This window comes from Bombus fervidus, chromosome 9 (assembly GCF_041682495.2).
Source record: "Bombus fervidus isolate BK054 chromosome 9, iyBomFerv1, whole genome shotgun sequence".
NCBI classification, from domain to species: Eukaryota; Metazoa; Arthropoda; class Insecta; order Hymenoptera; family Apidae; genus Bombus; species Bombus fervidus.
The window spans coordinates 13,167,018-13,194,344 of NC_091525.1; the positions used below are offsets into that span (position 1 = coordinate 13,167,018).

At 34.4% G+C, this 27,327-nt stretch overlaps 2 protein-coding genes across 3 annotated transcripts; one reads left to right on the top strand and one right to left on the bottom strand.

Moving 5' to 3' along the window:
- Positions 1-84: 84 nt before the first annotated feature.
- On the bottom strand, positions 85-22,964 carry Bnip3 (BCL2 interacting protein 3). The gene is made up of 6 exons (XM_072010818.1): positions 22,776-22,964; positions 13,119-13,284; positions 11,496-11,583; positions 1,984-2,060; positions 1,447-1,602; positions 85-1,349 (listed from the first exon to the last, which is right to left on the bottom strand). The coding sequence occupies exons 1-6, from the start codon at positions 22,816-22,818 to the stop codon at positions 1,298-1,300; spliced, it is 582 nt and encodes a 193-aa protein (XP_071866919.1). The 5' UTR covers positions 22,819-22,964; the 3' UTR covers positions 85-1,297.
- A 634-nt stretch (positions 22,965-23,598) lies between these two features.
- Paip2 (polyA-binding protein interacting protein 2) lies at positions 23,599-25,815 on the top strand. Of its 2 annotated transcripts, none has more exons than XM_072010821.1 (4): positions 23,599-23,742; positions 24,303-24,506; positions 24,610-24,798; positions 24,915-25,815. In XM_072010821.1, exons 2-4 carry the CDS (start codon positions 24,336-24,338, stop codon positions 25,011-25,013), a joined length of 459 nt encoding a protein of 152 aa, XP_071866922.1. In that variant the 5' UTR covers positions 23,599-23,742; positions 24,303-24,335; the 3' UTR covers positions 25,014-25,815. The 2 variants fall into 2 exon arrangements, with proteins under 2 accessions (XP_071866922.1, XP_071866923.1); XM_072010822.1 differs by lacking the exon at positions 23,599-23,742 and adding an exon at positions 23,852-23,984.
- Positions 25,816-27,327: the final 1,512 nt, after the last annotated feature.

The following is a 27,327-nucleotide window of genomic DNA, read 5'->3' on the forward strand; positions in this document are numbered from 1 at the left end:
GAATACGAAAGCTACGGACGATTTCTTCGATTGCAAATAAAATTTATCGCATCACACAATATTACACTTTACTTTCTTTTTGTATTCTTTTTCTTTTTTTTTTCATTTTTACTGCTTATCGTCGTTTTTTAAAAATCCCTATCCATTGTTAAATATCAAATTATTCATGCTGTATAAAATTTCCGTCGGACATTCAAAACATATATTACATATACATAAAATCAAAGAAATATCAATCAACAAGTGATTGTATTCAAGTAATCAATTCGGCATTTAATTGGTAACGAATCGATAATTAAAAACTAAGAATATGCTGTATACTCTTTCCTATACACCATCTTTAGAATCTTAACTTTACAAAATCAAAAGGTATGATAATCGAACGATAATTATTAACTTTTCTCAGTTACTTAAACAATTGTATCATACGTTATTAAAACTTAAAATTAAAAGTCGCTGCTTGCAATTTTGTAAAAAGGTGAATTTCCATTAATTAAATACAACGCCTACTTTTTCTATCACATTGCGCTCTGAAATAAATGGCAAAAGACACTTTTCCAGATTCGATATACCAACAGAAAACTCAATACAGTAGGACATTCGTAATCTAAACGGAGGTATAACTGTTACTATGTGTATTGTTGCTCTCTCACTGTAAAAAGCTTCCCTTTTGTTTCACAGATTAATCTTCTTGGATCGTTTTATAAAACAAATAAAACGATAGATCTCTTCTTGCGCAAACATTCTTCGTTACTTTCTTCTCTTTTTCTCTCCCTCTCTCTTTCTCACAAACCTTTATTTTTTGTTCAATTAACGACTAATAATTATTATTATCGATAAATACTACCCAGGCTATACCTATAGACTATCACTAATAGAAACGCATTACAAACAGTATAAAATGGACATTTTTCACCTTCTCAACAACACTAAATATATAAATCATATTATATTTTTTTCTTTTCTTCGTATCTTTTCCTTTTTTTTTTCTTTTTATCGTTTTCTCCTTTAATCGTATAATCGCATATGACTTACACTTTACACAATAATACGGCGTTTCAATAAGTATACCGTTAAGTTTCTTTCGAATAAGGAAGAATAGAATAAAAAGTGCTAATATTAAATTGTGGTAATCGAAACAATATGTTGCATGTTTCGTTTAGGCTCAATCGACCCTTTATCTCTTGGCATTTCAGTCTTTCTAGCGGCTCCACATAAACGACAATCCATTACTCCGTTTTCTTGCAAACTCTAGCGCAGCAATCCTGACTCTTGCGTCCTTGACTGTTCTTTTCTTTCATTCGATGGTCACGCTGGGTGTTATCGATCCTCGCCTGGACAACCAAACCCTGAAACAACGGTACATCGTTTTAAAAGTGTTCCATTTATCTATCCTTACTTTTAGAAAAAAAGATTTAGATATATGTTTTAGGAAGTTTCTCTTACCCCAGGCCAGCTCCGACCAAGACAGAAAGAATGTTTGTGATAAAAAGAGTATAAAGGACTTCTTTTGAGAACAACCCAACCTTGCCCACTTTTGCCGTACGAATGCTATAAGATTTCTTTTTATTCGATCTCTGAGGATGCTTGAACTTCCAGTCTCTGTAGTAAAAAAAAAATAATCGATAAGAAACCTGCTGCATGATCGGATGTCCTTTGACACTCAAGTATTAATTAACAATGTAACTTCAACAATGTAACCCGAGAATGGACTCGAGTAAGCAATCGAATATAATACTACAAGCTTTACGTCTTAAACATCGTTATATCTAAACTATGTATTTCCTATGAAATTATTTAATTTATTAATACTTTTATTTATTATTTATTTCTTATGAAATCATTTAGAACCGTATATTCTTCTTGTCATACTCTTAAATGCAGGAAATCTCAAAGATAAACAGATAAATCGTTCATTCTGAATTCTTCGTTATTTCATTACACCCTTGACCTCAAAGAATCGAAAGTAGAATATTCTCTTACTTCGGTGGTGCTTGATCTGGACGCGAGCTCCATTCGTAAATCCAATCGGTGTTCTTCTCCAAAAGCTCGGCGGCTTCCTGCGCATAGAAAAAGTAACGAACGATATTTAAAAGATTTGCTAAATCTTTTGGTCGTACAAAAAGAATATTCTTATGAATAAAGAGCGTCGTATCTGACTTCACCACGAGTTGTCCCGGTAATCCCTGGTAAACCGATTTAAATGTGTTTAAGCAGTACAGACAGACGAATGCTCTATCGTATGGTGAAATTGAAGATACTCGCGGCTTCTACGTTGACCGTCAATCGAAGCCGAGGATCAGTTTACCAAACGAGAATCTTCACACGAGCAACATAATGCCAGATGTTTGGTTTTCCACTACGCAACGTGTCTAACTCAAAAATCATCAGGATCAGACTTGTATCTGTGTGTATGAGAACTCGTTAACCGCTGTAAATCGATCACGCTTTCCTTGCACAAGCGGATCAAATACTTTTACTTCGCAGTCGCAATGAATCATTATCGCGGAAATGAAAAAGTAGAGTATATTTATCGAACGATCGTTGTCAACGACCCTACGAGAAAATAATCTAATGAGAAAGAATTTCTAACGACAAGGGATGAACAGCGATAGGCGTTAAAGAATGGTTGCCTATTATCGATGATTTTTATTCGAAAATAAGAAGCTTTTCGGGAATGACGGAAGACAATCGCCTTGAAGGATCAAGTAACTATCATTTGCATACACATATTACAGAATAGAATATTCTCAAGTTCATACATTCGTATCTGTTGCCGAGAGAACCTGTTTCATACAGTACGACTTACTGCTAACAGTATGACCTGATTTTTAAATTGCCCGAAATACAACGTCGAAGATAATTTAGAAGACAAAAAGCCTTCGATTTACCAGAGTTCATCGAGGAAACCAAATTGCTCGATAAATTACTAAATATAATGTTCGCTTTTTTCCAGGGTGTCGTGAATAACTGGGTAATTGATACGATATTATATATCAATGTAAAAAAAAAGAACAAAAAAGTGTCGTCCTATCGTAAATCTCGGGTACTTGAATAATTTTAGCTTCGATTAATAATCCACGATTTTATCCACGAGTAAAAGAAATTATAGAATTACTGAAGTATAAGAGGAAAGAAAAATGGAAGTACTTGTGTCACGATTCACATTTCAGTGAAATACTTACATACCTCTTATCTGTGAATGACTCGAAGAATAGCCAAGGATAACTCGCCAGGCAATCAGCCAATCGCGTCACGAACGCGACTGTCGTATCGTTATATTACGATATACATATGTATACTATAATGCGTATCAAACAAGGCGTACGTCTGTTTGTAAACAATTCAGCTACTTTAAAAAGAAAAGTGATTTGCGCATTCATTCGAATGAATCATGCAATAAAATGGATGCCACGTGAATTACTATCGATATAATTATGTTATGGCAAAATATATAATTATATATAATTTATTGTGGCAATAAGTTACGGTAATTATGCAAAAATGTGGCCTCGCGGATTTTTATAGACTTGAGGTATGTTATCAACGATACCATTTTCAGCAATCTTTTCGTATATCTATGTACATATGACTCCCCCCCCCTCGTCTTTACTTGACAAGTCATATACAAATGTATATTAGGTTTCTAACGTTTGAAATAGATTTAGGTTAGGTTTAGGTTAAGTTTAGGTTAGGTTTAGATTAGCTTTAGTTCGAGTTAAAGACTAGTATTTTAATTCAAGACTAACGGCGACCCGATTGATAGTATGTCCTAACCTAACTTAATATAATACGATAATTTAAATACATAGGCGGCTTCTGAAATTAAGAGCTCATACCATATCTACATCCATATTTGCTCGCTCAAACAAACGTCGGACAAATATTGTCACAATTAATTCGAACATAGAGTGACTCATGAAAATATTGGAACACTTATTATAACAATTTTTTATGGATACGTGTCATATGAAATTACAAAATATTGAGACATACAGCAACGACGAAAGCTAGATATTTCGATACTAGATAATAATAGATATTTTGCGTTTGTTATCCATGATCCAAAATCCAAATTATCCAAACGTTTTGGCAAGTTCGTCAACGAGTCTGCTAAGCACCGTCTGTTCTATTTCTCGAAATAGCGTTTTAGGTAATGCGTAATAAACCTCGATTTACGCTCAAAGACATTATTACTCTCTAAACAAGATCCAGAGTTTCGAATTCTCGTGAACGTGCTAACAGAAAAATCGTAGCGGCATACTTCTAAATCACTTTTATTAGTGTTCTGTCCTCCTATTGGACTAATTTAGAACGCCGAATTATTTGTAGAATCTTCGCGTTGATCTTTTTATTGCTCCAAAAAAAGAAAAAAACACAATTCACTTCGCAAGACATATCGTGAACCGGGCCAAATTTAGTAAACGACGCAGTGACTCTATTTTAAAGATAAAAATAGAGTCGCTAGATAGAGAAATGATTATACACGAGGTTAACTCGCGAGTTCAACGCACTTGGAATAAACATTGCAATGTGCAAGCGAACCAAGGACTTATAACTAGGTTACGACTCACGAAGAACGACCTTAAAAGGGTCTTCGTCGGGTGATTTCATCGAGAAATAATCGCATGGCACAAGCAATCGGAACTGTTTATCTTCCCACGCATGACTTGAGCTAGATTGACGAATCAAACAATGGTTAATAATACTTCGGGGCTTCTGGATAACGATTTTGTGTAATAAAATATTTTTTGCAATAGTTGTAATGCTTACGGTATATACGGTGGCATTAATTTCAAAATGTGTGCATATATAATGCGTTGTTTCTTATTTCAATGAGTATATGATATGTATTTTTACTAACTGTAATATTATGTTTGTCTTAACTTAACTTAATTTGTTTTTATAAATGTAATAAAAAAAATAACAGTAGAGAAACGTTTTTCTGCAATTCATAGCTTTGAAGGTGTAATAATAATGAATTCTTTTTTTATTAAATTACGTCAGGTACCTAAATATTCATGAGCGATTATATACATATGAAAATAAACTGAACCAAAGCAAATTTCATTTTATTTACATCCGTAAGTGACTGGCAGCCCTCGTACTGCTTAGACGAATACGAGTCGTTATGCTCTTTGGTATTCAGGTCATTCGCAAAGAAGTGGCAACGAAAGATATTCGCTTCTCCAATTTCATTCTCGCATACATAAATACTTAATCGCTGAAAATTAAGAACATGATTCAAGCGGACACTCCGTTTCATTGTTCCGGCATTTGTAGAATCTTCAACGTGTTACTAGATCGAGTGTAAATTAATGTATTTCGATCCCCCTGCTTTAACACGTTGAATATTATGGGGGTTTTATTGGCGACTGGCGTTTGACTTATTACTGAAGCTATGAAGTAAGAGAAAACACTGTTCGCTGACCACGAGCGAATTAATCGAAATATATAAATTAAACAATAGTTTGTAATATTTTTAACGTCGCAGTAATAATGTAAAGTACAATAAAACGCTCAAACAATTTTATTCTTTAATTAAAAAAAAATTAAATTAAATTAATTTTTTCTACATTCAAATTAATCAAGTAACCATTCGTAAAGCTTCTGATAATTTCAATCTACAAGAATGAAGACTAACTCCACAAAAAAAAAAAAAAAATTCAAATCGATTCAACTGCGCATCGAACTTCGACACTACAATCGAGGTATAAGTTCAGGACGGAAAAAGGATCAATACGAACGTACGATACGGTCGAAGAAAAAGAAGGCCACGCGTGCTTTGTGTCCTCTGCGGATGGCAGTTGGCTCGGCCAAATTCGAAGAATTCATTCGATATCACGCAGCACGTTACGTCGGAACGGTTTCGGATTGGTTTACAGACAGACCACTAACCACTGACCAGCGACGTTGAAAAGCGATCTACGCTTTATCTCGGCCTTTTCTAGTTGCAATTGCCCATAAGTTTCTTCGGCGCGTCCCTTACTTCCCTTTGGCGGACGTAATAACCGGGAATTACGTCCACTGCCGGCGTGTTTCGGATTCATTCAACGAGGAAACCCCTAGCTACCGACGACATTTCACTGTGTAGCTTTACAGCGCTGGCTCGGGAGGGTCAATGACGAGCTACGCTTTCTGTATATAGCTCCATTATTCTATTCTGTCTCGAGACTATGCTACGTGCAATTTCAGAGTCTAATAAGAACCAGCTAGCTCTTCTTCGTTTAAATCTAAGACGACAGGTGGTCATGGAAAGAAGTTCGACGTGTATTTTACAGATTAATTCCACTATCAAGTTGATTTTGGGTGGATCGTGTTAAATATTAAAATTTAAATATCAAAATTATTCAACGTCGATTCAGCTGAAAATCACGAGAGGATTACCGTGTTTCCGTTTAGCTTCTCCCAGCTCGTAGTCTACATCGAATGAAGCTTAAAGTGCATATCAATAAACTCTCGACAGTAAATGCACTTTGAATAATCTTCGAGTGGATATTGACCTATAGAAAATTTACAAAGTCGATGTTTACATCTATTGACAATGTATAATATATTTGATCTTATTAGTAACGAGAAGATATATCTTTGCAAAGTGTTAAAATGAACGCTGCATGTTTATCGAAATCAATTGTTCCTTTGTCGTTAAACACAAAAGATATCAGAAATGATTTGCATTGATATATAAGCGATGCGTTGTTGGGAACGTGACAGGGATCACATACGTAGCAATATTTTATGCGATCGTGTAGGATGGTATACGTGACAGTTGGCACGGTCCTTATCCCTCCTCTCCAATCGCCTTCTTATAATTGACCGCCTTTGTGCTGACTAATCTGCCGTATATCGCAATCTGGATTAATTTTTCACTGTCGATTGGAACATTGTTAAGAGGAGTAAAATCCAGCTCATCTTCGACAGCTTGAAAAAAAAAAAAAACAGCGTCCTACTTTTTTTAGATACACGACGAGAGTCGCTTTATTTCGAACGTCGAAATCAAACGTTTACTTTATTACCTTCTTTTATAACGCACATATATCGTGCCAACAGAACGTGTAAAATGGTAGCAGAATCCGAGAAACATAATCCTGAAATCGATAACTAACGTTCAACTCTCACGACCTTAACACTAACGATGTTTTCTTTTTTTTTTTTCTTTAGTATCGAATAGTTTCAATCCAGGAACGAGACGAGAACTAACGGAGTGAAAACTATAAACAGTATCGACACTCTTCTATTCCTCTCGTCTAAGCTCGTTTCGCACGATATTAGCTTTTTGGCAATATTTCAAGAAAACGTTGGAGAAAGAACGTCGCTGAAATGGTCCATTAACGACTTACAGAGCTTGGGAATGACTCTCTTGATATTAATCGTGACAACCGGGGCAATCTCTTGGGAATCAAACCGGAATCGAATTCGTCCTCCATTAAAAATTATCCTGCGGAAACTTTAGAAGTCGATGGAGAACGATCGAATAACATGCGGTGCCATCAGACCGCAGATACTTGTGCATTTGTTGGAAATTTAAATGTTCAAGATAGCGCAGAATACATAACTAATGCAAGAATTATAATATTTAGAGGACGAAACCAGAAACCAAACATAAATTATTTTTAAATTTCCTACGTAAAATGTCATTGAGAAAGACTACAGTTATTTAAATTAGAAAAATTAATTCGGTAGATACAACTTGCTTAATTTGAGTTAAAACTGTTATCGTGTTTGGTTGTAACTATAAAGAGTTGAATTTGCATTCCCGGTTTAACCATGACGAAATTGTTGGTATCCCGACATAGCATGAGAAGAGTTATTTCGCGAAACAGGGTGACTGGATAGAAAGATGGTTTTTATTAGCAAGCGAAACGGATACTGCTCATGCACGATAAACGAGAGTAGAAATATAAATAAACTACGACCGTGGAACGTGCGTGGTTCAGCAGCCGGATTGGTATGTTGAAATAACACTTGCTATTTTATGTTAAGCATTAATATCTAAATAAATTATACTTGCAATTATATTTCTTTCTATGGAATTACATACACAGGAATTTTACGCCTTTTAGAATTTTATTTTAAAGACGATCGACGGAGTTGGATAAAAATCGTACTGTTCGGAAACGTAATTTCTCTTGGAAATGACTTGCAAGTAAAACGCATCGACACATCAACAAGACACTCGCGTAACAGATTCTAGAGAAGTTTTTATCGCACGTTCTCCTTTTCGCGTCGCGTTTCCGTATTATATTTCCTGAGAATTCGCGAATGCTAACTTTCTACGCAATTATTTTGCGAACAATCGAATATATATATGGAAAGCTTACTTAACGAGGTACTAATAAGAAACTTTGCACTTTTGATCTTTCGAAGCGCTTTCGTTTTAACATGAATCCTTTGCAATAGAATTCAACGTCGAATTTCATCCTCTAGGAATTTTTATTCTTGTCGAAAACAGTTCAGACATTTTACTTAATGAGCAGTTATGTAATTTAAGAGAGAAAGTCAGAAGTATCTCATATGTAAATACTATTTCCTTCCCTGTGTTACATCTAAAAATAAAATTAATAAAGCAGCTAAAAGGAATTATTTGAAACCAATATCTTTTAACTTTGTTACAAAGTAATGTTTCCTACGTTGTTTCTAAAAGGAAAATAACGTAATAATTGGAAGGATTCGATATTTAAAATTTCTATTCGTTTATTTCTACCGCAAGTCAAATATGCTCAAACCTGTTCGACGCTACGTGCTATAGATCATCATTGAGTATTTTCTGTAATGCGTAATCGTTCGTTTATACCTGTATTTATCGCATTCCACGAAACAGCGCGAACGCGCTCGGTTGGAATGAGCATAACGGCTGTTCGACTTAATCCAATAGAAGCGTAATGCATCGTACATCGGCTACGTATATCGAGTGTCTCCCTTCTTACTCCTCGTGTTTTTCTCGTTCGCTAACTCACCGCGAAGTGGAACCCGTTTCTCGAATGCAATGTACACCGCGTGAGAGGACCGGTTTCTGCCCAAGATGAGACACGTAAGCGTAACCGTAGAGAACGCCGCCGATTCGCTCGTTCGTGATCGCGTGATCTGTCCGCGGTAACAGCGGAACACGCGCGTTACATCAATAAACACAAACTCAGGTGAACGAACTAGCACAGCAAAGCGGTATACTTCTGTGTTCTTTCTTTGGTAAAACCGTAGAACTTTTTACGCGTTTAGTTTATCGGGCTGATTCCACTTGACTTCGCTCTATATTAGAGTTTCGTGTAATGGGTCATTAAATTGTTTGAACGCTTATAACAAAAACTTCAAAATAGAAAATTATGAATTACTCCATCATTTGACAATAAGAAAATTTGCATAGACGCTGAATCATTGAATAAACATAGTGTTACTGTTCTGTCACGATACGAAAGGTATGTTAGAGTAATGGATACAAAAAACAATGTGATTATCGCAGAAGCTCGTTATTCAAACTGAAGGCACAAACGGAAGTTATATAATTTAAAAATAACAAAAAAGAAATAGTTGACACGGTGTTATAAAGTATTTCAATTCCCACAAATTTCATGAAAGTATAGCATTTAAATAAAAAAGAAATAACAGCGCAAATCATATTCCATCGACGCGACAAATAATAATAGCTACAAAAATAGCAGAACAGCTTTTAGATCTGATTTTTATAGAATATTTCAAAAGCGACGATTTTCTACGTGCGTCACTCTTCCAGTTAAACTGGCGATATGCTTTCTATGCGTTCTTCGTGTCTCTCCTTTAAAAGCAAAGTAGGATCGATAACGACACGATGAAAAGTTTGCCAAGGTTCCCAACGGAGGTATATACAAACATACGTAGTTGCAAAAGTACGAAACTATAACCGGTGTTTCGAATCCGGGTATCCTTGGGTATCTGTAAGTGGATTACGATACTAGGTGCAAAACGCGCGCCTATGATTACGGATAATGCGCAATCTGTCGAGTCTCGATTCAGCGACTCAATATCCATCAACAGAGGCATGTTTTCTTCAATTTCCTTTCCTTCTATTATTTTTCTCGCGGTTGTGAATATCAAGGTCGTTCGTTCACCTTGACTTTATCGTTTGTCAACACGATCGTTGATAGAAATAAAACGAAGACGAAGGAATCAACACGCTCAGAGATCGTGAAACTCGGCGAGGAGAACGAGAGGCGAAAAAGACTGTCGCATCGGAGATAAGACGTACAGAGCCTGGAAAACAGAAGCTTCTGAAGATATTCTATTTTTAATGCGTTATCTAAGCGGTTGAATCGAGAAACCGAGGATTCTCAAAGAAGACTCGAGAACACAGTTTAGCTTTCCAAGACCTTGTCTCTACAAAGAGAGACGGTGGAACATAAAGGAGGAGAGCTTGCGTTAAAAACACGGTCGGGCAACTGACTCATGGAAAATCCTCGCCTCTCGCGACTCGTTATCGACCTAACTCATTTTGCCCTTGTCTCGTACCGATTGTTTTTATCATTCTCATCGTCGACGTCGTATTTTTCCATCATCTTACTTCGCTGATAACCTCGCTGATTTCCCTCCTCAAGGACGAATTAGCGAGCATACCTGTCAATTTAACAATGTTTTTCCAACGAGTTGCGCGTAGTTCGAAAAATATAGCAAAGACAATAGCTGTTCTTTCACGAGGACTCCTTACCGACGTGGATAAATAAGTAGCCGGCGCACAAACCATCGATAAAAAGAAGCTTCGCTGCGGTTATCGTACTAATTTGAATATAGACTTGTGTATATCGCTAGATAGAGCTTCACTGGTTTTCATATCGGGCAGATACATAGAATTTGAACGGACAAAATAATAAACACGTAAATGGCTTGAGATTTTCTATACATATTGCGTTCTATAGTTGAGAAATTCAGTAACAAAATGGTATAAATACATCTTCTTCGAAGATGAGATAAATTTTCTTAAAACCGTCAGCTTTAGCACTTTCTCGTTAAACTCTTCGACTACGTTTCGCAGTTTCGTCGATGCGAAATTATCGCTCGGTATTCGCCGCGCACGAAGACACCGCGGTTTTCCACGAATTCGCATAAAGCACCTCGCGTGTTCTATGACCCACAATGCACGCTAGGAGGGGCACGCTAAAAGAGTCGTTGATCCATAGACCTTACATGGAAAGTGTAGCCCCTGTTTTGTTTCGTTCGATAAAACCAGTTGCACAGGTCTCCGTTTCCAAGTACATACTTCACTTAGGCATGCGCCATAGAGCAAGTAGTGTAACAATTACACGATCTCTTTTACGTGACTTTTCGCTCGTGCTATGCTATTCTTAAAACGATATATATCGAATAACAAGGTTTAGATGTATAATTGACTGTTGAACAAAGATCATTCGACTCGATTCCACGATGAATGTAGCTTGATAAATTGAACGAACGAAATACGAATACGTAAAATCTTATGTGATGGTGAACCACACAGGCGCACGGTATTAGAAATCGATTATGAAACTGACCTTGTTGCAGCAGTAATTTATATAGACTCCTTTGAGCTCATCTTCGGTAGATAATTCTGTGTTCGGACTGTTCGGAGGACTCTTTGGGCTGTAACAAAAGATTTCACAAATTTCACACATTTTTTTTTTTACTTTTGGAGCGTTCAAAATATTTTTGCGCTCCGAGATTTTGATTAAACAGATCTCGGCTAAGAAGCTTCAGCAGCGAACAAGATCCATAAATTCGCAGAATTAAATTTTTGTTTAGCCCGTGAAAAAAGATTGTTTCTTTATCCGTTAGGAAAAATAGATTTTCGTCTGTAATAGATTAACATTTCAGAGCAGATTTCCCGAAAATGGACATATATTTTTGCTTAATTGATCAATGATTTACTAAAGTACTAAAGTAAAGATGTTACTAAAAATTTGATTTCGTGATCTTTATGAAAGTCGCTAAAGTAAATATGTCGCGTATTCGCAATATTGAACGTGAAAGAATTAAATGTAGCAAACAGCTTCATTCAGATAGAAAATTAAAGTAATAAGAATCTTCTTTGCTCATTTCGACTCCGATTTTCTTATCGGTAATATAACTCGATGTACACTAATATAAAACAGTTTCGATCATATGACCTCCGCGTCGTATGATGTCTTTTTTTTTTCTTTATATTTCACGCGGAATTACAAATGATAATAGACGAGCTTATCGAATATTTGCGCCACACTTCAAATCAAACGTCGCAAATAGTAAAGATTAAGGATACAATCAACACGCTAACGTTTGAACGTATCTGGACGTGTGTTTATTTCTAACAAAGATATGATTTATTTAAAAACTTCCTGATTTTATTTGTAGCATGGATTTATGTCCACCGCGTATTCGTTCTGAGTCTAAAAATACTGTTAAATCGTTTGAAAAGCCTTAACGTGCAAATTTCTAACGTCGCAGGTATCGGGGAAAAATCGTACAAAAGATTTGGAAAATTCGTTTTTGGTACGATCTTTTTGTATTGTACGCCAGATCAGAGTCACGATGAAAGCACGGTTGTTTGACTTTTCCTTCCTCTTTCAGCTCATAGTCCTTGAGACGTTCCAACGCCTACGAGCACAAAGAAACTGGCCAGAAAAAGATTTCTCCCTCGCTTTCTTCGGAACCGGCATCTGACTCATGCTTTCCTTTTTTCTTTTCTTCCTCGGCTCCATCGTACTTGTACACGAGGAACAAGATAAACCAGACTCGTTCTAATGGCCCTTTTCGAGGACCCAAGCGCAGGCTGTTGGGATTTGTCGTCTCGGAAAAAAAGATTCGTAACACGATAGAGTTTCGAAGCATATTAGGAGCAACACGAATTTTAGACAACTCGAGCAACGTTTCGGAGTTTTTGGATTAAATTTAATCGAATTACAAATTTGTTTGATTCTTATGTCGAACGATACTCGTAAGATTAGATTAGATATCGATGGCTGGAATGGAAAAATCTGAATAATAAATTTTCAGAAGTTGCTTTCAAACGCCTCGCGATGAATCGTAACAGAAATTTTAGCTTCAGTTCTAATTTACATTACAATGCGTCTTATATGGCGATTATAAAATATAAATAGGCAGAAATATCAGCGATCTAGTAATAAAGTAAATAATTTTACCTATCTCTCGGTGTGCCTCTACGGGAAGATGCCGAAGAATGCCTAGCGGACGAGGGTAGAGAATCCCTTTGCGCTTCCCTAAGAAGTCGCAAATATTCTTCTCCGCCACTACTGAACGGTAACGGTGTCACCCTGTCGGACACGGAATTCAATTCCACCCATGAGTCTGTAAAAGGACAAATAAAAATCATGAAATATGACAGGTATGAAAATTTTGATGGCACCTCGTTTTACCATATTATTTACCAAATCGTTCTACTAAATTAGCTAGAATTATTTTTGAAAAACGGTATCAAATTGTATAAAAATAAAAATGATAGAAAGACAACGAGTTGAATTTCAAATATTCCCGATTAATCTGAAATTAAATAAAAAAGTCTCTTCCATTTTAAATGTTGAGTTTGTTTCATATATTCTTGCCGGTGAAGCATTCTTGCCTACTATACGTATGAATAGCCTTATCTCTGTATCGATCTTTAAAGACGATATTTCCTTGTCGCGTAGTTATTTGTTGACATAATAACGTTCGTTTGCACGATACATTCGTTGAAACAGTATCAAAGTTTGTCTGAAAACAGGATACTTAACGTAGAATCGTATGTTTCTATGGAAACCTGCACGCTAACAGTAGAAACAAAGGAAACAGGATTTCCTGGTAAAAGCGGCAACAAGTCCAACATATCCTAGTCGATACAGTGTTCGTAGAAACGTAAAACGCGATGAAGCGATAATATTTGTCGAGAAATCATCGACTCGATTACCAAGGAGGTTGACGGCCAAGGTTCGTTAGCTTTGACGTTCCCTAACGTATACGTATGTATATACATATATATATGTACATATACAGAGCGTTTTGCGTCATTAGACAACACGAATACATGAATGACTTAACGCAATCATAATATAAAATTTATCTTGTATTTCCGGAGAAAAACGTGGAATTTATTATCAATTATTCTGGAAATCGACGACTCTACGATATCTTCCGGGTGCAATTTCTTTGTTTGCAAATCTAACAGCGATCCCGTGATGGAAAGCCACGAACAAGTTCTAGGATCGTGTGGACTATCGTTCAAAAGTATTTAAATACTCGTTTCTCTTCGACAGGACACGTGCATAATTTAACTTTTACTCGTTGGACCATTTAAAGACCACGACGACGATCCAGAACTGGACTACTCGATCTTGGAATCTTTTTATTTAATTTAATTTTTTTTACCAATTTCTCTTACGAAGAACATTTTACGAACAATAACGTATACACGCACCTACTCCAGCGAACGTGACTGAACGCAAATAAACGATGAAATATATTTTTAAAACGCAAAATATTGTTAAACGTATGGAAAGACTGCGCGTTATTTTTCTCTCGTATTTTCGAAGTTGGCAATGTTAGGCTTCACCTTCGCGTTTGTAATCTTAACGTTTTAACTTATCTTCGAAACAAATTCTACAATTAAAATTGTATTTATTAAATACCTTCGTAACGAACGTAGGATAAGAAACATAGTATTCGAAGGTTCAAGCACGGTAATTAAACGAACGAACCTTATCGATATAATCATGATAGTCGCGTTTCATTAAAACGCTATTAAAATTTTAAAATGTTTTATATAACTAAATATGTAGATAAAGATTTTCTATGCTAAATGGCCGAATACTTTCGCGAGTCATTAGAAATACGTTTCTCTTCCACGTTTCCTATTTAGTTTCTACGCGATTAGCTGACAACGTCACGTGCACGATGAAATAAAGAAATATTCTCGTGTGGTATGTATATTTTCCAATTAGTGAATCATCATCACTCGTTTGCTCCTTATCTATGACTCAAATAAAATAATAAGAAATAAAAACGGGAATTATATTTACGCATAAATTATATATAAACGTCGGTACGATATGCAGCGTTCCGATTCTTAGTCAATGCAATTTCAAAGAAAATTATCGAATCGCGATATTCGATACAAGATAAAAGTTTCTTGGTCCGAGAATCGCAGCTTTCGTTTGATAGATTTTCGTACAGAGCATTGTACGCACTGTAGTAAGAAATCAGATAGTAAAATACACGATGCGCGATGTGCTTAATTGCACAGCTTCAAAGAGTAACGTCAAGCGTCTCTGCCCTATTTTTCCATTCACCTTTCTTTTTCTTCGTGGTAAAACACTTGGACGCTACAACCTCAACATTTCCAATAGAAGCTGACATACCCCGAGGCAGTGTTCTCGAACCCCTGCTGTTCAACATCTACACTGCAGACTTACCAACTTCGACAGATACAACTACAACGACATTTGCTGACGATACAGCCTTATTAGCCTCGCAACTCAGACCCGACAATTGCCTTCTCTACTCTCCAGCGAGGTCTGGACTCTATGAAAGAGTGGTTCCACAAATGGCGCTTCAAAGTCAACGAAAACAAATCCAGCCACGTAACTTTCACGCTACGAAAACAAACTTGCCCACAGGTGACGATAAACGATATACCTATTCCAGATAAAGAGTCAGTCAGATGTCTGGGCATGATTCTGGACAGAAGATTGACATGGAAACAACGTATCATAGATGAAACCAAACAACTCAAAGTAAAATTTTAAAAATTCTACTGGCTCATCGGCCGACGTTCCAACTTAAACACGCAAAGTAAAATTACACTATACAAGGCCATATTAAAACCTCTTTGGACCTATGGAGTCCAACTATGGGGAACAGCGAGTAATTCCAACATAGAAATTCTTCAACGATTCCAATCGAAAACCTTAAGATCCCTGATAGATGCACCTTGGTACGTCACCAACGAAACGATACGTCACGACCTCGAGATATCCACGGTCAAAGAAGAATTATCCAAATTCAGCAATATACATAGCACAAGAGTTAACAACCAGCAAAACCTTCTAATTACTCAACTACTCGACACGTCGGAACAGATCCGCAGGCTAAAAGGACATTACACCTTAGACCTAAGCACTAGATTCAAGTAGAATCAAACATACTATAAACACTTATTAACTATGTCATAGTACCACGGCAGATAAATTTACTTAAAATTCTCGTTAGAGAATTGATTGTAAAATAAACGCAAATAATAACAAAAAAATCTTTCTTTTTCAAACATACAGCGATGAATGAGAATACGTATTGGGTTGGCAACTAAGTGATTGCAGATTTTGTCATTAGATGGTATTGACAATATCCGCAATCACTTAGTTGCCAGCCGAATATTAACGCGTCGATTTTAGTAAGTCGATATTTGGCCAACATTTTTGTTCTTCGCTATGCATCCGCTTTAAAGCAGCTTAACGGGTCGTCTATTTGAATTTCAAGGAACAGTGAATTCTCCTCTGCATCCGCATTTCCGCATGCGCCAATTAAGCGAATTACAGGAACGCCTCTTGAATAACGCAACCGCTTCGCGTAATGGTAGACAATTACAATGAAATACCGATCGATCGTTGAAATAAATCGTATATCGAACGATTTTCATATAGGTATAATTAATGTTTCGTTGAAATTACCAAGGAAATTGCTGAAATTTGGCAAAGTTGCGCGATATAGAGTATTCTAAGTCATTAGCTATTATCTCCGATGAAATATAACGCATTGCAAATCTTGTGTGAAAACAAGAGAAATTCTATGCGCTTCGAATTACAACATTGTTCCATGTGAATCAGAATTCGCAATAACGAGGAACCTCTTATTCTACTAAATTATGTTCCTAGATAATATAAAAGAAGGCTTTCGATAAATTATTATTACGCTATGAACGTTCTAAAAATGAATAGCAAAGATAGTAGAGTAGTAGAATCTTATATTTTCTATCGTATGGCGTAAAACTTTCGTCCAATTAGTTATAGATCAGAAGTTAGAAGGGAGAAACTAAACGTTCATTTGCATTGTATTAATGCAATATTAATACGAGAAGTAAAAATATAAATCATACAGCAAAATCTTTGTCATCCGTTCTCATTTGTTCGTCTTACCTGAATGTGGCTTTGCTATAGAAAAATCATCCACAAAATTTAATTTTTCAATCAACGTATAAATCAAAACAACAGTAAATGGACCCGGCGGCAAGATTTTTAAACAGCTGATTTAATTATCAGGTTAAAGAAGTGCTGCAAGCTGGCGGTCATCGAATGACATCATTTACTACTCTGTTTTGTTAACTTCGCGCCAGGCGTGTGTGGTATAGCGATAAACCGTGGCATACATAAACGCGTACAAGTATGAACCCAATGTAAGCATAATCCGTTTTATCATCAATGGCAAATATGTATAACGATAACTTTGTGTACAACGAAAGCTTTTGCATTCGGTATATACGCCAAATTTAATCGACGACTGCTTCTCTTATCGTCTTTTATTCCGCAACGTTCACGCGCTCTCGTTCGCTTGAAACGTCAATACGATTGTAATTAATTGAAATTAAATTTTTATGTTTAAACAGAGAGAAAGAGAGAGAGAGAGAGAGGGGGGGTAGAGGAAATGGTGATTAAACCGTGTTATAAGAATAAGGTGGATTTGGAAGAAATAAAGAACTGTCGTTATGTATATACTCGTGATCTAGTCCGAATAAATATGAACAGATTATGGCAGCTGGTCGAGTTATCGAACTTCATTAGACACCAGATTCGAGCGAAATATAGCAAGTTAAGTGAACTACGGGCAAAAAGGAGAAAGAAATTGAGTAAGAAGCGTCACTCGGCTGTCGCAGAATACGATTAACTTATTTTTTTCAACCTCTGATACTGCAAATCAATTACCAACGCGATTGAGAACGATCGATAGCTTCGTCAAGAATTTCTACCACATTGAACGCGATCAAAGAAACTGCTGCAACAAGGAGGTAACTTTGTTTCTCGCAAATTTAAGCGAGAAGTGAGAACCAATTCAAAATGGATAAAAATTTAACTACTTTTTAACGCATTACAAATTCATAGTCAAATAATATTAGAGATAAACTTCTGCACTTTTGAATATCAAATCTACATCTTTCTTTCTCTTTCAATAAATACATTTAAATATCGTAGCTGATTGCTTATTACCGCAAACGCTTCGATTGAGAACCATCGATAGTTTCATGCAGAACATTTGAAGAACTTTGGAAAGCTTCCCTTTAAGGGACAGGTATCAGACATAGAAACAACAACGAAGGCGGTGAAACGATCAAATTCGTTTTACAAGACGTACCATAAAGGAGCTACTCTGTTTAATCGAAATAAATAAGCACGTGGCAAAGCAAGGTCACACGTGTTGACTTAGCGAATGCATGGCGATGATTTTACAGAATGTACCGCGCAAAAAAGAATAACGTGCTTCTTCTCCGCCTCTCTTCTCGATATTTTCCTGCGCAAATACATTCACTTACGAAGATTATTAATTATAATCGTAATACGCGATTAAATATGTAAATCATCCGACTATGTTACAATAACTCTGAATAACTTTTTCTAGAAACCTTACTTCAAGTGTAATCGTTAAATAAAATTCAATAATTCTCGATATGGAAATTATATAATCCTTCGTATCTACGTTTTCAAACATCTGGTAATTTCAATGCGTTTATTACCCTGTATCTTTCTCTGTTTGATAATTTTCATATCGGAAAGGAATGAAATTTCTGCAATTTCATGTAACAAAAAATAGTTGAAAGACGCAGCAACGAGCGTGTTGTATTGTATTCTATTATCGTATTACGAAAGGTTTTATTTCTATTGTATTTTATATATTTGTATACGTAAAATTTAAAAATATATTTCTTGTAAATCCAAGAAATTGCTTTATAAAAAATTTCATTTCTATAATATAATATTTAAAAATACATTTGTCGTAAGTTTCATAATAGTTTAAAGTATCACAAATATAAAAAAAACCTTTCAATTTGTATCGAGGAATAATTACAAATCGAATTAAATAGGATCGAGTGTAAGGTCTTTCCTTATCTATATGCTCGCTATTGTATAATAACGATGGCAAAAGATGCATGAATGACCGAAAGAAGACGCCTGTGTTAGCGTACTCCGAGCGACCAATTTATAAAACACTCGGACATTTTTTGTCAACAAACGTCGACGATAAGGTTTACAAGCTGCTGTTTGAAGTTAAAGCACGATAAGCAAATGCAACTCTTTGACGTAGTCGTTTACTTATGCATTCGATTATCGACTTTATATCCCGACGTTTAACGTTTAAAAGCTCTATACATTCGCGTCATAAAACAATCAGTCATGCTATTTCCTCCAAATAATGTTAAAAAAAAAAGAAAGATAAGATAAATAGGTGAGATAGCAAATTAATTTTTTTCCGGGTGAATCTGCACGGGGAACCGCATTAATCATCAAATGGTGCGCGCGCAGCTTACTGTTTGTTTGCGCGCGCAGCTTAATGTTTGTTTGCGCGCAACCCATTCGACGCGATAATATTCAACTTGAAAAATATCGTTTAAAAAGGCTCGTTCGTTTCCGGGACCACTGGTGTTTAATATCATTCTTCGACTTCCGTAAGACGAGTGAACGTTTAATTAAGAGTCGCTGATGGCTTCCGACTTGACCCTTATCCGCCTACTCATTTTACCAACTTAATTTGTTTCTCCCTATTAGATTGAGACAATATGGCAGAGAACTAATATAAAGAATATATATATAGAGAGATAGAAATATATAAAGAATGACAATTTTTGATTTGTTATTTAATCTGATATAATTATTGGAATTAAAAAACGCATTTTTTGTATATCGAGGTATAAGATTGTTGTTCGCATCGTGTACATAGGTATAATAAAGCAATGCGAGGGTTAACACTGAACACTAGTGACAAAGCCGCGACATGGTTTTTCTACTGAACCTCTCAAAATGACGGGTTTCGGTTTCCCTTTCTTAGTCTATGGACATTTGATACTTATGTCAAATTAATATCAAATGTAATATTTATCGTGTAATATAACATGTAATATTACATATATAATATAACAAAATAAATAAATAAATATATATATATACACAGTAAGATACTCGTTTGAGTTTTAAGCTCTGTAATTAAGAGGATTTCCATGAATATTCCATATTCCAATATTTCATGACAGCTCCCTTTAATGCCTGATGGATTCTTACTAAAAATAAAGACTGCTATTCTAGTAAGAAAATCACAAAATAAAATCGACTAGTATAGTGTGAATTAATATGTCGACAACGTATCAATTTATATGAAACATAAACGACAAAGGGATCCCGATAGTGACCAGACGAACGCACGAAAATGGCCAGAAAGCGTCACGTGCCACGAAATCACGACGGGTAGGTGGACTTAATGAATTGAATTAAAGTCTACCAACGGGCGTTATGGTTAAAAATAGAAGCGAACGTGACCCCCTTTCATCGGTCCATAATTTTAATCAAACGTCCAAAGTCAAACGACGCTACATACGAACAGACCCTTAGTTTCGACTACAAATCTCCTTCGGGCTGTGTTCGAAAGAAAATTTGATGCACGGGGTACGATAATATTTTCACAATTAACAGTGAACGTTTATATATGGATGAATAAAAGATCCATTTGTAAACACGTTTATCCGTGAATGAATAAATTTGCGTTAGATCGCCTCAAATACTCTTTCGTCGAATTATCGTACGACTCTAAATTGCACGGAAAATAATATCTATTAGATTTACAGATATCTGTTAGAATTATATTTTTCATAGAAATCTAAAACGAAATTTAATTCGATAGTAAAAAAAAAATAGAAAAAATTCCATAATAACGTTAAAAAAGCGTAAGAATTATATTTCTAACAATGTACGAGTTAAAATAAGAGAAGAACTATTCGAGGGTGTCTATCTGACGACCCTACCTAGATGAAAAGATAAATTTCCAGATACAAAGTTTCAGTCACGCTACCACTGTAGGGACGGTGCGCTTCTGAGCTGAGTCACGTTCCAGAACGTTACTGTTAATGTTAGGTTAGTTTTTAACGCAGGTCAACCTTCTTCAAGGAAAGTGGCATCGAACGGCTGACGTCACTTAGCTGCGTTCCTGAGGAGGATCACGTAACTATAACATCAAGTCTGAAGCCATTCGATGTTCTTGGAAAAGACTGTTTTGTTAGGATGCGATAATCACTAACGGGATACCGTATCGGCCGTTCGGTTTGTGTCTAATCGTCCCATGAACTCTTCTTATATCCGCTATATTTGTCTCAACCATTCCTATTTTTTTTTCAATTATACACAAAGATACCTGTTGAGCGTACGAATGTGCAACGGGAAAAAAGAGGTTACGTCATGATAATAAGTTGACGACGCTTTCCTGACATCGATATCATATTCACGTTTTTTTAATTATACGAAAGCAATCTGTTTGGATTTATGATATATGGACGATGCCGAATAGGAAGAAAATACGTAGTTAGGAGATGTTCTTGAACTTAACCGCCTGTCATATTCGTTTGAATCTTTTTGAACTGATTTAAACGACTCGAGCGTTTTATAGAACACTGACCCAATTGTTTACCACGCGGTTCGACGTTGGAGAATTACCAAGGAGACTCACTTTTTAAACGGAGCTGATGGAAACGCGATTTTGGATTTTACACCGTGTTAGAATAAACCAAAATTCTTAACGACTTCTAATTTTTTACAAAATTGTTTGATATAATTAAATTGTTATAATTTATTGCTTTAAAAAAATTGATTTATTATATCTTCTGAAAGTAAGTTTAAAACATGGCCAAATCGAATTCAAAAGCTTCACAAGCGTCGGTGAAACATAAATTTGTTTCTTGATGCGTTCTTTCCCCTTTGTGCTTCCCCCTTGTACCACAAAGTGAGCAGCCAACCAGATGTTACAAAGCGATTCATTTTTCAGGGATTTTCAATGAATGTCCAACCGAAGAATAGAATTTTCGTATGTGGCTTTTTCTTACGAACGAAATTTTACTTTAAGCCATTTGAATTGAAAATCGATCGCCCCGATTTTATTGAAGATTAGAATAAAATTGTATACACATAAAAAGCAAATAAAATTGATCAGAAGTTATCTTTCTTCATTATGAAAACATAAACAAACCTGACAAATATCAAATTTGTATCGTTTAACGCATCCGAGTTCAATAATTTGTTAAGTCAGTTAAGCTAAGAGGCACAATTGTTCTGCCTGCCCATATCTTAGTTATGTAGGTACAAGTACTTATACCGTGATATAATATCAGTTAATGTCTTAACTATGTATAATTTTTTAAACAAAATAAAAATAAAATTACGAATGACGAAATTGTTACAAGTTACGATCATAAAAAACAATAGCATACGATAAATAAATGCAAATAATTGACTCGCGTGAAATTTTTAGGCACGAATAATGCTCTGTAATAAAACACCGGCATGACCAGTTTAAAGTCAAACAGATGATGGCGCCAAAATCTTTGAAATTTACATCATTTTATATTGATAATGATGCAATAATACGCTCGCGTTCATTTTAAAGAAAACGGCTATTGTTATAGAAAATATCTGAGATAAAGTATCCTTGCAAAGAAAAATACGCCTACAGCGTAAAAGGAAGGAAGATCGCATTTGTTTATGCGTCAGCCGCGGCATGAGAAATGGCCGCAACGTTCGATAGACAGCTGCTCGCGTCGTTAGAAGAAACGAATATTTACTTACCGCTCAGGACCTCTTCTGAGGTGAATTTTCCTGTGGACGACATTGGGATCCACACATTAACTCACTTAGAATACGATTAAAACAAACACGAGTGATCGGCCAACACTTTCGCGAGACACGTTAACGAAAGACGATGCATTCACAACGAATTATCGTGATAGAATGCTCGGTGAGACGCGCGACTGTGCTTTGTTTTGATGGAACATCAACACACGTACGTCAACCAAGCCGACCAATCACGCGATGTGCGGCTTCAATGTAAATACAACTATGTGAGTCAAAGCAAGCACTACGTGACTCACTACACGTTGTTACCGCTTGGTTTGCTGCTGAAACTCTGAACAAATATCTCAAAGATCTGAAACAAAAATTAATCGAGTTATTTGTTTTAAAATTTGAATTTAAGAAACATTGAATTTAGCTATGTAGGATTCATAGCACGAGTTTCCACCTATATTAGAAAACTTAAATTTTAATAATCTTTCTATTTACGCATCCACTAAAGATTACATATATTATATGATAGCATAGTTTACTTTTTCTCATAGGATACGATACAAACATATGCCAACAAAGGTAACAAATGAATTGTAGAATAAAATTTATCCGATTGATGTTTTATTTGTTGATGAAATAAAATTATTCTCTTATATCTAGTCTGTCTGCTAGAAATTTATTATAAGATCATAATAAATCATCTAAATTACCTAAAATGTAAGAACATAGATTAGTAAAAGGTTTAAGATCTGATTAAGTATATTTAATCATTGTAACATTTAGATTATGAAAATTATATATATTTATCAAGTTTTGGAGCACAAAGCACATTGCTCCTTTTATATGTGGTGGCAGCACCATCCCAGTTTTACTTCAAGGGTTAATTTGTGTTGCACGACACGTATTTTATCCATGAACTGCGTAAATCGTATTTTCTATCACAAATTGTTCGAAACTACACCATTAAAAGGTATATCTATACTTTATATTTGTGAAATTATCATCTCTTCCTGTAATAACAACGGATAGGCGGTATAATTATGAGTAAAGATTAATAAATATTGCTTTGTCGATACTAAAAGTAGACAGTTAAAAATGGTCGCCTTGTAACAGATCTGTCAAGCAATATTTTACCGTATCCGATCGTTATGATGCAGTAAATACCATAACTCTAAATTTTTAGTTGTCAGCGTGTTCGACGATAAATTTAAAGTAAATGCAAGAACTAACCAGTTTCTACGATATAAAATGTAACTTCGTAGTTGATGCTGCCATATGCGTAAATGAAGCTATTGTATATTTATTTCGTTCACAAGCTTCGTACATGTAACAGAGTTTAAGCTTCTCTCTCATAAACATTTTATAATTCTTAAATATTGTGCTAATGCTAATAATAGCTAATAAAATTACCTAAATAACTTCATTATTAAAAACTAATATGTAAGAATTATTTATGAAAAAAATGTAAATATAACTATATAGATATGAAATCTTCATAAAAAATTAAAAAGTAAATTGATATTTTTATAGATCATTTACTGTATTGTTAAACACATATCTGGAATGAAAATGAAGATTCCAAACAATCGTTCGGGGAACGATTATGGGAATGAAACAGGGATTATTTCCTATATGGATAATAGTTTTGAATCTGAAATCGATGTGCAAGGAACAGAAGAAAGCGATTTTTCTGAATACCTTTGGATGGAAAATGAGGAAGAATTTGATAAAGAGGTTTTGTAACTATTGTTTCAATAATGATTGAAGTATTTAGATTTTGATAACAGATATAACAGATATAAGATTTTGATAACATGATAGTAATTAAAAATCATAGGTGATCCAACAATTAATGGAAGAGGAGTTGACAGAGGAATGTTTAAAAGCAATGTGGGAAGATGAAAGACAACACGAACGAAATACAAATTCTATTGCTTGGTCCACAGCTACAAGCATGCCTGAGAATGGTGCGGAACTTTGTCAGCAACTTAACAATCTAAAAATGCATGATGACCTTGCTAAGCAGGTATATCTGAATTTATCTTTTAATAAAAATTTAATTACATACGAATATTGTATAGATAAAGAATATCATACTATATTTTATATATACAGAATTTCATACAGGTAATTTGTTTTCAGAGCACATTGAATCCAAATGCAGCTGAATTTGTTCCAGCATTCAAATCAGCAGTAACATCTGTAAGTACACCACCAGAAGTTACTGCAGAATCATCATAGAAGCCATATATTCATTTGTTTAACTGAATAAAACATAGGCTATATATATGGCTAATGTTTACCAATTTCAGTAACACAGTTGTATTAACTGAATTGCATTAAAAGTTAAATGACTGTCCCTACACGTACAAAGGTATAATGATCATCAAAGCAGATAATACATAATGCTGTTATATGATATTTACGAGTAATGAAGTCAGTTGCATAACCATAAATTGAAAAATATATATTCAAATTTTTATAGTCGTGAGATATTGCATAATATTATAAACATTTAATTTTACATATATATTTTTTGGCGATATACTGAACAACGTGACATGCCAAAATCACTTGTTATAGAAATTTCCAATTTATTGTTTTTATTTTTAACTGAAGAAAAATATATTCAAATGTGATCTATATAATTTATACATTTGGTTGGAAGAAAAGAATACATATACGAAGTTTCATAAGTTATATGTATACACATTCAACAATGAATTGTTGCATCCAAGTGAACACTACCTTTTTTTTTTTTAATACTTTCAGAATACTCCTTTTATTCTGATCTGAGAGTTTTTATATACTATAGTATGCGTTTCTGAATGAAACACTTTTCTAAGAGTTCCTTTTGTAACACTTATTTTATACTGGTATACATCTTCTGTAATCATTAACATGAATTAAGAATATCTACTGAAGTCGTTAAGACTGATGTAAGTAAAATGTTGCATTAAAAATTGTATTGCATCCAATACATATTTCGTTGATAAAACAATACTTAACACATCTAATTATACGAGAACAATTTTAATCTTTATTTTTATTGTCCGTTCTTTTATTTAAAAATACCTATGTCATAATTCTCGTCCTCTATCAGCATATGTCTTGAAAGACTTGAAGATCTCAAGTGAAAGTCTTACACAGGCTGTGAAGGACAATTTTTCTGACTCTCTTTTATAATGTTGAGAGTCAATGTATTACTTACTTTAATTAAGTAATAAAATTTCTATAAAATATAATATTTTGAAACTGATTAGGATATGTATATGAAATGTAATATTATTGAAAAATACTATAAGTGGTGATTGTATTTTCAATTGTTAACCAAAATTCAGCTGATACAAATGGTACAAGTATAAATTTTTCAACCCTTTTCATTACCGTGTTATTTGTTTACATTTTGTGAACCACCTTATAAATTCCATAATAATGAAACTTCTAAGGAATAAAATTATATTTTAATAATATTAATTATACACGCCACTTATATGTGCTCTTTGGATACACGTATTTATGTACAAATTCTATTAATATTTTTTGCATTGTGATAGATACATACCGACAGGATTTTATAAGATTGCATGAACTAAATTTGTATTACTTTAGTCACAACATACTTTACTATAAATGCAGCAACTGTGATTATGAAGCAAATTAAATAGATTTATCATATAGATTGTTCACAGTTAAAGAACCTTGCATTGATTTCATGATGTTTCACATTATTCTGCTTTTAATTCTTTTTCTATGTATCTCTTCTACTTATGGATCCTCATAAAAAAAAATAAAAGTAAAAAAAATAGAAGAAAAACAGAATAACATATTTAGTTAAAAGTAGAGTGAAGAAACAGATACTTATAGATTTATTTAAAAGATTCAAATTTAGTGGTGCATTAATCATATGAAACAGCAATTTCTTTTAACTTTTAAATTTATTTTAGTATGAAAAGAGACTGTTTTCTAGATTTAAGCTTATTTCTTTAACAGGATCTGATGTATATTTAATTCTTTACCAATTTGTTAAATAATATCGGTAAAATATATCAATTAAAAGCACCTATTTAGTTTATATAATTTCACTTTCTGCGATAAAATTAAAAAAAAAGAAAAAGAAAAAAAAATGTAAGTATGAAACATTACTAATAGTCATATAAATATATATCTTGTAGTCACTAAATATGTGTCAATTCAAATGACATGCAATGTTTATATCAATCATATTATTAACATTTTTAGTAGTATGTCATGTATATCAATAAAAGGTGTATTTTATCAGTAGGAAAATATAACAAAACTCATCTGGTTATGCTATATAACTATATAAACACCATATAATGTATTATTGCATAATATTTCGTGTTTTCCAACATTTAAATTATCTCAAATTTAAATAATGTCTGAAAATAAATATCACATTTTTTATGAGTTATTTCAATAGTACCTGTATTTATTTGGTGTTTCATTATATTCGTACTAATAATAATAAGATAACTTAAATTTTAAGAAGTGAGCGATTATAATCGTTTCATATTATGTACGATGAAAAATA

Excerpts from the sequence above, each read along its gene's own strand:
- Bnip3 (XM_072010818.1), bottom strand. The coding sequence starts at position 22,818 with ATGTCGTCCACAGGAAAATTCACCTCAGAAGAGGTCCTGAGCG. Across the intron at positions 11,584-13,118 it reads AGAGGCACACCGAGAGATAG|CCCAAAGAGTCCTCCGAACA; the intron begins GTAAAATTATTT and ends CTTTTGTTACAG. Across the intron at positions 2,061-11,495 it reads TAAATTACTGCTGCAACAAG|GAAGCCGCCGAGCTTTTGGA; the intron begins GTCAGTTTCATA and ends TTCTATGCGCAG.
- Paip2 (XM_072010821.1), top strand. The coding sequence starts at position 24,336 with ATGAAAATGAAGATTCCAAACAATCGTTCGGGGAACGATTATGGGAAT. Across the intron at positions 24,507-24,609 it reads AGGAAGAATTTGATAAAGAG|GTGATCCAACAATTAATGGA; the intron begins GTTTTGTAACTA and ends TAAAAATCATAG. Across the intron at positions 24,799-24,914 it reads ATGATGACCTTGCTAAGCAG|AGCACATTGAATCCAAATGC; the intron begins GTATATCTGAAT and ends ATTTGTTTTCAG.